Source organism: Micromesistius poutassou (assembly GCF_964030765.1).
Source record: "Micromesistius poutassou genome assembly, chromosome: 5".
In the NCBI taxonomy this organism is placed as follows: Eukaryota; Metazoa; Chordata; class Actinopteri; order Gadiformes; family Gadidae; genus Micromesistius; species Micromesistius poutassou.
Window position 1 is genome coordinate 20,024,277 of NC_140275.1, and position 13,305 is coordinate 20,037,581.

Sequence of the window (13,305 nt, forward strand, 5' to 3'; positions counted from 1 at the left end):
AATCTATTCATCCAACCACTCTTTTATCCATCCATTCATCCATCCATTTACCCATCCATCTATCCATCTATCCATTCATCCATCTAACCACTGTTGTCTCCACCAGATCAGAGTCCCCGAATAAGCCTTGGACTGACCTAAATTGACTGCACCATCCAGATGAAGATGACCATCTTGAAATAAGTAAACATGAGGCATAATCATCTCCTTGTTTGGTTTTTGTTCTGGGCAAAAGGATAAGCAACACTGAGCTACTTAGAGGAAACCTTACCTTGGAAATATGTATTTGGTAAATATATATTTCCAGCTGCGTAACAAGAGTGAGAGTGAAGCACTTCAAGTTACTAAGTCAGTTACTTCGTAAGTGACTCCTGAAGGTCAGAGTGAACAGCTATAGAAATGTGACATTAAGTTATACACCATAAGCTTTTGTGTGGTGTTTAACTTAGTAATAATATACTGAAAGGGAGGATCAATGTCACTAAGGTTATTAAGTCTTAAATGTTTGAATCTTCATTTGTTTATGCTTCTGTATAAACAAACTATTGGTACATACTACTTCTGCCCATAACTGGAACATCAGGTCAAAAATGTGTCAGAAAATGTCCCATTAGAGCATAGATCAAGCTGTACATGTTTTATTGCAACTTAATAGCGATACATGATAGATTTTGTTACATTATATTACAAGTATTTTTTTATGTACAGACACACGGTGTTGGATCAATCGACATCAACAAACAACTGAATTTTTACAGTAAACACAGTCCTTGGTTCATACAGGCATAACAGCACCTGTCCAAGCAATTGAAGTTCAAAAGGTTTAATTTGAAGAACATCTGTCAAATGGTTTATCATCCAAAGCATATGGTGTGTGTGTGATTTTTCTGTATTTATTAATCACGCATGAACATTTAAAGTATGGAATTACGTTTGGCAAAAACTGGCATGGTTTGATGCCAGGCAAGGGACAATTTTAACACTTAATAGACAAGTCTGGTCATAATATAAACACCTGTATTTAAATCCAACAAAACATTAGTATATTCCTATAAAATGCACACCTGAAGATTTTCTTCAAACAAAGTCACTGGATTGGGATTCCTGTGTCTACCGTTTCCTGGATTTCTCTACCGTTTAACCTAGGTATTTTCGGATTCTAACAGCACATCAAAAATGTAGCCTTTTCAGATTTTATCCTGAAAAAACAGCACAGGGGAAAGCACCATCTATTACAAGCAACATCATTATCATGTGACAGTGTACCTCTAGCTAACTGCTGAGCCACGAGTATGTGTCTTATATTGAACCTAATGCTGGCGGTGTAATAGTAAAAAATAACTAAAGAGAATGAAAGTGCAATTCTTTTGGAGTGGCGGCACTGGGAAGCCCGACCAGACTGGCCTCAATGAGCAGGCCATCCTGTTGCTTAATTATTGCACATTCTTTTCCATTTTTACCCTCTTTATGATCTGGCTTCGTTATATGGTTCCACCTCGTTCAAAACGGTTGATTTTTTATTAGGATCTGTATGAATACAAAGAAAGGTGTCTCAGACTGCACTGGGCAGTAAGTGTTCTCTCTGCTGGCTAGTGGAAGGTGTTGGGGTTAGGTCTGATCATCATCACTACTTTCTTCAGGGAATAAGCTCCGCCTCTGAACTCCGCCCAGTAGACTCCGTCTTGGTAGCGACTGCGGTAATGTCCGCCCCGGTACCAGACGCCGTTCAGGTTGGAGTGAGCGCAGGAGTTGTACCACCAGCCTCCCTTCTGATAGTGGGCGCAGTTACCTAGGAGATAGAAATGGTTAGTATTATTATGATTACAACGTATATATAAAAGGCCTGGCAAAGGGACTTTTAAGCTGGCAAAGCATAATCTTCCGGAATCAGGGGTTTGAATCCCACTGGAGACACCACGTCTGCCCCCATCGTCATTGCAAGGTCAATTTGGGTCAGGGTGTCCAAATTGACGTGTTAGGGTTACCCTGCAATTATATTATAATTATTCATCGTATTGCTTCTTTTGTTCAATTCACACACACAAACACGTATAACACAGTGCAACACATACACGTTCATCCCTCAAGTCGAACCATGAGGGGCGGTGATGCTGTTGATTCAACCATAACTATCATAGTATAGCCCTGCGGCCCCCCCATACCTGTGTACACATCGTGGTCCCGATCCAACGTGGTGAACTGCTTGCCGTTGTGCCAGGTGAGGGAGTCGCCGGCGTTCCCGTGGTAACGTCCCACCCGGAGCTTGTAGAAGTCGGCCTCGGGCTCCAGTCTGAAGCTGGCGTACTCGGCAAACACCTTCTTCCCGGACCAGTCCTCCAGCGTGACCAGCAGCTTGTAGTTGGCCTGGTTGGTCAGCCAGTAGATGTTCTCCAGACCCAGCCAGTACTCTCCATCAATGTTACCAAAGCCTTGCTGTGGAGAGGAGGACACAGCAGGGCCGTCAGGAAACATGGCAGACATCCCTTTCAATTACTGGTCTGTGAGACGTGTGTGAGTGGTCTGGGCCATCTATAGGGAATGATTTGTTCCATTCTACACGGATGATTATAGGTTTGGGATTTTCCTCTGCTGTTGTTTATTATCAGGGCACATTAAAACAAACGGAGCGTGAGTCTAGTTTATAGTGAGCGTTTTTCCACTATTATCCAGTTAAAAAGTACCAGGGGGTTCATTTGAGAACATAAGGCCAAGGATGAAGACAGCTGTGGTACCGTTATACTATAAGGTCATCTGTAGTGAACTGCTTCCCTATTAGCACTACATGTACCTTGATTCAAATTCAACATGATCTTTCATAATGATTCCCATTCATCGTAAATATTTTTACTACGTGATATCAGAAATGATTTGCCTGCCAACATAATATTCACTTGAAAATGCCCCATAAAAATGTGTCTCACTGGAAGCAGACCACTAACTGTTGAAAATTGTTTTAAAAACTCACAAAACAACCAACACACTTGGCTGTTTGAATGGGTATATTCTCAACAATGATCACTTTCACCAAAGAGGCTGCTTTCTCAGCACTAAGTCGAACTGAAAAAACCCATTCACCTCGTATGGTGGGCCAGTTTATCAAGAGAAAGAGTCTCCCCAATAACAGTTTCAGCGCTACTTTGTCGGTTTTGATCTGTGTTTTTATGTGTTTATGATTATATTATTAAGCAGCACAATAACATAATTATACGGGCTGTTTAACTTAATGGCTTGAGAGACTGCAGTAAAGTTCACATTCACATGTCTTCACTTAGACACCGTTCAGGATTCAGTGGATGAGAGAACTGCGCGGCCTGGCCTTGACTTTACATCTATTATCTCAAGTGGAGTTAGCGCGTGTCATTTCTGAACACATTCAAAACAAAAGTGGTGGTGGCTGATTGCTGTTAATGAATGGGGTCAGGTGAGCAAACGGCTGGGGCCACTCTGCAAGTGTCACGTTCAATGCCCTCCAACCTCAACAATCGTCGATTCATTCTCCCACAGGTCTGTTAAGTCTCAACACAACTCTCCGCTGAAGCAACCTGTGTTTCTACCCAAACTATGAGCTCTTTGACAGGGGGGGGGGGGGGGGGGGGGGGTGTTCACAACAGCTCACAAACCTTGTACGTTTCCCAGTTCCGGAAGAAGTTGACGGAGCCGTCCACCCGCCTCTGGATCACGGTCCAGCCCCCCGGGTCGTGCCTCTGGTCACACCACACCTGCATGAGGCGGTTGGCGTTCTCCGGCTTTACCAGGTACATGCCGCTGGTGCTGTGGCCGTCCTCCAGGGCTTGCAGACAGTCCTTCCATGGGCCTAAATCAGGGAGCGGGTGACGGGGAGACATGATGCAAAAACCATTGACTTAGACATCTGTTTATACTGCATACATTAAAGGATATCCTGCCAGTTAGAGGAGGAAAGGAGGAATCACCCATTTGGGGTGGATGTTTGGATTTGAGCTCGGTCTAGGGAATCCCGTATTCCAGCTTGGTAGACTCTTAGTATAATAGCAGCAGAGTTGATTTTGGCAGCCAGGCTCGAGAATGAAAATAGCTACTGGCTGTTTAGCCAAACGTAACACTAGCATGCGGGCATTGGAGATCCTGATCAGTCAATGGGATACAGTAGCAGGGCTTAGACCAACAAGTGGATTTGATATATTGTTTTTTTTTCTCTTTTTTTAATACTACACCATTGTTTTTTTGGACCATATTCCTGCATTTTCCAGTCAATAAATCAGCATTTAACTAAATCATAACAAATATTACGGGAAAATAAACTAGAATCACGTGTCAATAATGTGTTCCCACTAACTCAACCCAAACAACAATATGTTTAATGTTGTACAAATGGCCGGGAGGGCAGCTGTTGGCATTGAACAACGACACCTGCAGACACACCACGTTGCAATTGTGTTGTTGAATTTGTTAAACCAGTTGAGGAACAAAGTTCATGCTGAATTCTGCAGATGCTTGGTTGAGATCACATGGCTTCTCGATACAAGTCTTTCCATATGATTGGAACATTGCCTCCACACCATTAAATTTTCCAACTGTGTAGATATGGAAAAAACACTCTAATAGGACCACTGGCTCCGCATCTCCAACTGGCTGTGAAAGTGTTTAACTTTTCAAGATTTCTCACTTTTTCCCAACTGACTCTATCTTCAAAGTGGTCGTATCACAATGGGTGCATATGCGATACATTAGGGGTAATAACAGATGTGGGTGGTTTGAATAGTCAAAAATACTATACTCCCAGAAATCACCACTACAGCTACAGTGAGATACATAAAGGGAAATTCATCCAACAAATTGTCATTTTAAGTAGTTGTGTAGTTGGTATAATCTGTGAACATATTTTTTTGGATTCTTACTCACTACTCAGGGTTCCCATGCGTCCTAAAGAGTTGTTTTCCAGTGATAGAAGACATAAAAAATGTCCAAATTGATGGATTGTCCGGGAAAATGCTGGAGCATGTCACGGAAAATTGGGAAGTTACGCTACCAAACATATTTCATATTTGTGTGGGCTCTGTTCAGTCACCAACTAAAGGTTGCTCAAGGCCATCCTTGTATTATAGGTAACAGATTATCCATGTAAATGAAACATCCCTCACTGCACGCTGTCTCCCCTCGTCAGCCATCCTCTCCTTTCTGTTTCTGTGTGTGGCAGCAATGATGATGGCGAGGTAAGCCTTCTTTTGGCGATACATTATATATCAATGTTTTCAACGCTTGATTTTTATAATCTGTTATTTTATTTAATCGCAGACTTCTTTTGGGAAGGACAGAAAACATGATAGTGGCAGTTTGCCAGTGGCATTTAAATAGGTAATGCAGACAGGTCAGTCACATTGGGGCCCGGAGCTCTGAGGCCATTTGATGACAAAACTTTATCCCACCTCACCAAAGTTGGGTCACAGTTGTCTAAATTATACTAATAAATTGTCTATCAAGCTACTCATTCAATAGAGCTTCACCTGGCTTCAACTGACTGTGCAGGCAGTGAAATATGAACCTCTGTGAACACAGCGAGGTTATGGAAAATGTCCTGGAACATAAAAAATACATAAAGAATTATAATCTAAATGGAGTGGGAACCCTGTTATTGACCTGCCATCTCTACGCAGAGATGAGTGTCTTTGATTAAGCATCACAAGCCTAAGTTCTGCCCAGTCGTGTTCTGTTATGCCTGATAATGTATCCTGCCTCGCTGGAACATTTGACTGATTCATCGTGTGGTGGAACTGGAAAAAATGACCTCACACAGACCATGTTTCTCTATCTGTTCGTGCTCTGCCCCCTCCCCCCCCCTCCTCCCCCTTGATTCCCGGCCCGCCTACCCTGCCACACTCTCTGTTTGCTCCTCCTGTAAACTCCTTTCATTCCGTACAATGGATCTCTTACTCATAATGTTCGAGGATTTGTGTAACTTTAGGGGTGTAAATTGTGTGACTGTACGCAGGAAACCACTTGCATCCATGCAAATATTCTCCACAAAGGCTACTGTTCACATGCCGGCCCAGGGCAAAAGGCGAGTGGTTGCACCAAATGTCAATGGAAAAAGCGTGAAGTGGGCACAAAGTGGCACCCTGATTGGTGTGGTCCAATCCCTTTCTTTAAGACTGAGGAGGGTGTTGCTAAAATGCACAAGCTGAAAAGGCTATTCTCTACACTTGACAACAAAAGGACAAAGGACTGTTCAGAGGAGTTTTAACTCTTAATCGTCCAGTAACATGTGTTTTAAAGATCAACTTGGCTTAAGCTTATCCATCCATTATGGTACATGAGACACATTTACCCCATATTTAGCTTGGGGCCTTGGTTATTTTCCTAGAAAATAGTTGATATGCATCTCATAGAAAGAAAAATGGAGAAATTATGAAAATAAGCCACATAACCATTTTTGTTCTGGGAGTGTGTGGGGTATATTATATACATTTACAAACAGAATAGCACATTTTCCCTGAACTTCAGATTCTTATCTTTGATTGTGACCTATTCACTAAGAACTAACCCATAAATGACTGGACTGACCGTTACCACATAACAACGGATTTGTCAGGAATTATTTATTTTCCTTATCGTGTCCTCATTTATTTTCACTTGAGACATGGTGGACTCACCAGAGGGTTTGTCAGTGGTGGAGGGGCTGTGTGTCCCGCCAGGCATGGTCGGCAGCACCGGCGACTTCTGGTCACTCTGGATCTCGTTGGTGATCTGGTTGTTGAGTCGCGGTACGACGGGGGGCTGGAAGGGCCTGTTGAGCGGTGGGGCCGCCGGTGGTGGCTGCGGCCGGGGCTGCGGCCGAGGCACCGGCTGAGGCACCGGCTGGGGCCGGGGGGCGGCCCGGGGCATGGGGCGACTCTGGCAGTGCTCCTCGAGCAGGACGATGAGGGCCGACTGGTTGTTGGCTAGGGAGGCCAGGTGCTGGTACTTATGCTCCAGGTCTTTGTACCGGCTGGTGAGCAGTTGCATCTCAGAGGTCTGATTCAGGATCTTGTTCTCCATCTGAGCCAGCTCCAGGGCATTGTCTCTCTTCCTGATGATCTCGTGGAGCAGCTGCATGTACAGCTGGGTGACTCTGGAGTTCATGTTGCGGCTCTCCTTCCTCAGCAGTTTGACCTCGTTCACGATGCCGCCGTCCACCTCCACCAGCTGCTGCAGGGTCTCGATCTGCCTCTTCTGTTTCAGCAGCTCCACGTTCAGCAGCTCCAGCTCCTGCTTGTTGACCCGGTTCTCCGGCAGGCCCTCGGGATCCTTGGAGTTGACGCAAATGGCCCCCGTGACCTTCTGCTGGGGCACGATGAAGGTGTAGGAGCACTTGTCCTGCTGCGGGTCTGGAGGGGCCCGCCGGCTCCTCCCTGTGTACAGGAACTCCCTCTCCAGGCCCTCGTCGCTGCTCTCAAACTCCTGGGCCTTCTGCGGCCCACCAGCAGCGTGTCCGGTGGTAGGACCACCATCAGGGGGGCTCCCCTGAATGTTCTCCGCTCCGCTGGCCAGTCCATACACCAGAAGGAGCCCCAGCAGCACCACCGAAGGGGGCTCCATGAGAGAGGTTCACACTCACCAAGGCCTGAGAAAGATTTAAGAAGACGTTACGACATTGTAGGAACAAGAGGCAGATTGATGTCTGCAGTGATTAACAATTGACTTTTTATTGTCCGCTAAGTTGATCAGACACAGTGTCTCACAGTACGTAGCCGACATTTTTTGCCAGAACTGTTCTGACCTCGTGGAATCGAAACCTATTCTTACTATTGTGGTTTAGGAAACTCCTTCAGAACTTGGCTGCAGATTCGCTCTGACAGGATGTCAATGGAGTCCCTTCACAGTTGGGGTGATTTAGCCCAGAAGCAACCCTTTTCCCCCGGGACACCCTGGTTTGAGCCTCAGTAACCTCACAGATGTAGGAAGGCGCACTGCTCGGGGAGTTTTAGCTTTTTGTCCAGGCAAGCCCTAGTCATTACAACTCTCCACGCGGCTGGCTGTTAAAGCTACCAGAGAATACGGGCCATTGAACAGTTCAGCGCTGAAACCAGACACACGACAGCCAGTGCACGCACCAACAGATGCTGTGTGTTAAAATTATGCAGTAAATCCAGCACCTCGTTGCTAAGCAACTGAATATTTGTAATGGAGACACGAGACAACGTCATGTTTACTACCCGGCAAGTTAGGTCATTAATAAAGACGTATTTGTGTCCTCATGCGGCCAAGCTAGTCCAGTAGTCCACCTCTCTTCAAGTGTATTCGAGAGGGAATGTTTGAAAGATGCAAATCTTCCTTCACTCCTCCAAAGTCAAATATTTTCTTTATCTAATGATGAGCTCAGCTCCCTAGTGGCAGTTTGTAGTGAGTCTGTTCCTTCACTGCCGACGTGAGTCTGTTTAACTTAGCCAGCGGTCTTGGCCCGGGTTCCCCCTTTGGGTGAATACCGCTGTCAGGCCAAAACACTCCTATCTGTGCTCTTCCACAGGTCAGGGCATCTTTGCTCATGGAAAATGTAATGAAATGAAAGGAAAAAAGAAATGAAAAATACACTAGAAAATGGTGCTATACATAGTTCAGCTTTCATCAATTGTGTAACATCACACACAAGCAATGACCCTGACCAAATGAGGTAAACAAGTCCGTCCACAACCAGATAGAGAGACGGACAGAGAGACGGAGAAGAAGACAGATGGACGGAAGGGATTGATTCTGGTATTATTAGAAGTGACGGGGGTATGTGGGGTCGGTCGGGGGGGAAGGGGCGGTGTGTCCAGAGGAGAATGTGACTTCTGTGTAAGGATAGCAAGGGGCTTTAACCCCTGGGGTCAGCCATTGAAAAATGCTGCAGATTGGATTACAGTGGAGCCCAGCGGAACACCTCCGCACCGCCAGCAAGAGGCACCCATCCGATCAAAAGGCATCGCATGAATGTTTCTATTGGCCCTGGATGGAGAGTTGAAGAGACATGCAAGGGTCATTCAGTCTTATAGCCTATTCGCGCTCTATCTCTCTCTCTGTCGCTTTCTCTCTCTCTCTCTCTCTCTTTCCCTCTCTCTCTCTCTCTCTCTCTCTCTCTCTCTCTCTCTCTCCCCTTCTCTCTATCTCTCCCTCTCCGTCTCTATTTTTCCCTTTCGCTCTTGGCCCTGGATGGAGAGTTGAAGAGACATGCAAGGGTCATTCACCAGTCTTATAGCCTATTCACTCTCTATCTCTCCCTTAATCGCTTTCTCTCTCTCTTTCTTTCTCTATCTTGCTCTCTCTCTCTCTGACTCTCCCTCCCCCTCTCTCCCCCTCTCTCCCCCTCTCTCCCCCTCTCTCTCTCTGTCTCACTCTCTCTGAATAAACCCTAGAAACAGATAACCTAGCGTGTGATGCTCACCTCAGGAGCTCTACGAAGCAGGATTGTTTTCGTCTTGGTGTGTAACTCTGGGCTCTCTGCCAGTACATCGGGCTGGAGACGAGGGAGGGGAGAGGTGAGGTTCTCTCCCCAAGAACATGACCCAGTGAGCCTTTAAACTGTTGGCTCTGTGCTGCGAGAGTACTGTGTGTAAACACACTCTGATCACCAGGAAGGCTTAAGTCCTTATTACCGTGATCAGTAGAAGGTTACTTTATTTTGCTCCATCATCCATGTTGGAAAACCACATTCACCCTTAAACTTTTTGAGTTTACAATCGAACACGTGTGAACAATACATATTTGATTCTGAAGATTAAATGGGATTTTAACACATTTTTGCGTTCAATGAATGTGTGGAACATAGTTATTCCAGTCTGTGTTCTTCCATCCTGCAAATTCTGTTCGCGATTTTTCCGTACGTGAATTATGTTTTATTGTTGTTATGTTGTTTTCATTGTTTGTGAAATGCTGATTATTTTCCAGTGTGGATATCATACACCCAAAGTATTTTCTATGAAAAACAAGTCTTGTTTCTGTTTTGCATTAGCTGAGGAATTTCTTTGTCTTTCAATACAGCAATTTGGAGCAAGGTCTGTCATTGTCCTAATACCACCAACAATGTCGGCCCGCATGACATCACCACTCGCTGACTGATGCACGCGTGCAGAGCTTTGGACAGCGCTTGAGTTAGAGCTACACTGTCAAGCGGAGCCAGCCCCGTTTTCCACCTCATTATTTCTCTATAGTGTCTTTAGTGCAGCTCACAATCGTTTACTTTTATGTTACGCCACAATAAAAGTCCCACTGCTGGCTGATAGCGCATTCTTGACGGGATTCAGTGTGTCTAAAACATGCTGTGTGACTCAGCCTTCCTGTGGAGGTGGTTAACTTTGAATCCCTCAGGCTTCACGCCTGGGTTACTGTTTATAAGTGCGGGTTGTGTGTGTGTGTGTGTGTGTGTGCATGTGCATGTGCATGTGTGCATATACAGGAATGTGTGTGTGCGTGCACACACACAAGTGTGTGTGTGTGTGTGTGTGTATGTATGTGCGCTGTAAGTGTGTTTTCCCTCGGATTCCCTGTTAATATGCAAATAACAGCACTTCTCGTGCTCAGACTCCCAGGGACCCGAGAGAGTCCCATCTGCCCCAGAGTCGATGCTCTGTCATTAAGCCGGCCAAATTCAGCCACAGGGAACAGCAGCCGCCACCCCCCCCCCCCGCCTCCCCCTGTCTCCCTAGTCTAGTCTTAAATCCCCCCCCCCCCCCCCCCCCCCAACTCCCGGTCATTACTGTGTTGACATCGGTGTGTTTTAACGAGCAGCCAGGGGCCGGAGCGTAACAAGAGGTGGTTGAGTCGCTCTGTGCTCATGAGCTGTAAAGCGCTGGTCACCACCGGAGCCATTGATGGCGTTCACATGTTTCACATTGTCGTGCGGGGAGGGAAGGTCAACAACGCCACACAGAGGGGCACGCTCGGCCGGACAACGTGAATGATTCCTAATCTAGAGTCGCGTCAAGGATGTCTTCCTGCCCGCCGTGTCGATCTAATTGTCCCTTCTTGGTTCTGTTATTGATGCGCACCACATGCTAATTAGATGGTGGGCAAGCCCACTGTGTCAGCCTGGCTGATGTCTCTCTCTCTCTCTCTTGCTCGCTCTCTTCCCTACACCCCTCTCATTGAGCCAGAGCCTGCCAGCATTCCTGGCATTCTCCCTTAGCTCATTAGAGCCGGCCGGCCCCCAGACACACATGGGAAGTCAACGGTCGGTGGCTGGGCAGCACGAGACGGAGCCACTGCCTGGACACAGTAGTAGCCAAGCATAGCCTGGCCCTCCTTGACCTTTCCCTCCACCTCCCACCCACAGTGGCTACCAGACGAGATCTACTGACCCAATTATTTCCTACTGCAATTAGCTAGCAGGTAGCGATGTAGAGAGACAGATACAGAGAGATACAGAGAGAGTGAGAAAGATAGAGCGAGAGAGAGAGAGAGAGAGAGAGCGAGAGAGAGAGAGAAAGAAAGAAGTGAACACTTTTGGGCAGACTTTGTAACCGCACGTTCAAATGAGCGCTTGATGATCTGTTGATGCAGGGCAGAGCCGCCTGCACGACACCAAGTTTGTGTTGGATCAGAGTCCAATTCAATCTGCTCCCGTTAATTGGAGCTATTGCGTTACCTTGGGAGTGACCTCATTCTTTCCTCAAGCGTGTAATCCTCGGGGTAAAACCACTAACATGACATCCAGAACATGATTGACCTCAGACTCCTACTCTGTGTGCTGGAGCCAGCAAGTCTATTTTGCCATCGCTCATGTGAAGTTTTTTGTGCACATTTAGTTTTCATCCTTTGCATCCTACTAATACACATGCACACACACACACACACACACACACACACACACACACACGCACGCGCGGACGCACACACACACACACACACACACACACACACACACACACGCACACACTCACATGGCTAAACGTTGACGGTGATCTGAGAGAGGGTAAGGCAGGGAGTCGCTGGAACTGTTTTCAATAATCTCCTAAAGTTCCACCTCAAAGCCCCCTTATCCAAATATTGCCTCGGCAACAGAAACAAAGCGCAGATTCAGCAGTGCTCTTCCCTGTGCTCCGGACCCCAGGGGACATCCTGGAAGCACAAGCAGCACTTCCACACAGCAAGGCTCCAGCTGTTTATCTCCGTGTCTCTTTGGGTTTTACTCCTGCCTGTAAAAGAGCTTAGCTGACTTCACGGGGAACGCTCGGTCCTTGGCCGGTCGTGAGTCAAGGTTTAGGACCTTGTGACACTAGTATAATCGTCTCCTCTTTTCTTTAGTAATGCTGCTGTGTTCCCCTGCGTCTTGACAAGTGATAAGTGTCTTATCAGTTAACAAATATTTACCCCCAACGGGAGCCCACTCAGCAGCCTTAACGACCAGCCTGCCTGCCTCTCTGTCTCTAACGTGTCAAAACTCTAATTAAAATCATTTAAACGTCCCGACCTGCGGCGCTGAACTTCTCCCGGGAAGACAAACTATGATTGCTGAACCCCAAATACAAGAAATTCATTATCATCGCAATTATACATGAAGCCGCCACACTTGAAAATGTCTAGCCTCCAGCAAAACAAAGTAATAAAATACAGCATTACAAGTTAATTGCAGTGCAATTATTGAAGATATCTACTGAGCTATTGATTTCAAAGAATGTTCACTCCAAGAAAGTTTCAATAGTGTCAAACTATTACATTTACAAAGTGACATCCCATTCATGTATGAATAGACAGAAAGTTAGAGAAACACAATGCTCACGGGATAATAGTAGAGTTGCGATCAGGCTCCTTCAGTATCCTTTCCCCCTTGGAAGAGCTGATTGAAGTTTTCCCTGCTTCAAAGTCATCCCAAATGTGAAAAACCACTGCGTTGAGGTTGCCTCTCTCTCTCTCTCTCTCTCTCTCTCTCTCTCTCTCTCTCTCTCTCTCTCTCTCTCTCTCTCTCTCTCTCTCTCTCTCTCGCTCCCTCTCTCTCCCCCTCTCTCTCTCTCTCTTTCTCTCCTTGGTGCTCTCCTTCCAGTTGTCTTTCGTTCGCTGCTGTTCTCTGACTCACTTCTGACTACTATTGTCACCTGAGTGTGCAGGCAACCAATGGTGTTTAAAAGTCTGTGATTAAAAAGAAAACCTAAACAGAAAGTTGGGTCTTCCTTGAAATTTCCTCCGGAAACATTGAGTACGAAGTTTAGAAAAATCCACTTTCAAACACCCAAAAAAGAAGAAGAAAGATGTGTTAAAGAACACGACACAATGGATGCGTTGAGTTAGTCGTTGTCTGTAGTTTCCTGTCAGATTGAAGGAACCCCGGGTAGACTTGTCCTCCCTTATGCCAGGCAGAAGTCACTTTCTGGGGACTGG

At 46.1% G+C, this 13,305-nt stretch overlaps 1 protein-coding gene across 1 annotated transcript; it reads right to left on the minus strand.

The window, feature by feature from the left end:
- Positions 1-667: 667 nt before the first annotated feature.
- angptl2b (angiopoietin-like 2b) lies at positions 668-12,831 on the minus strand. The gene is made up of 5 exons (XM_084468775.1): positions 12,710-12,831; positions 6,630-7,579; positions 3,621-3,814; positions 2,163-2,433; positions 668-1,789 (listed from the first exon to the last, which is right to left on the minus strand). The coding sequence occupies exons 2-5, from the start codon at positions 7,552-7,554 to the stop codon at positions 1,590-1,592; spliced, it is 1,590 nt and encodes a 529-aa protein (XP_084324901.1). The 5' UTR covers positions 7,555-7,579; positions 12,710-12,831; the 3' UTR covers positions 668-1,589.
- Positions 12,832-13,305: the final 474 nt, after the last annotated feature.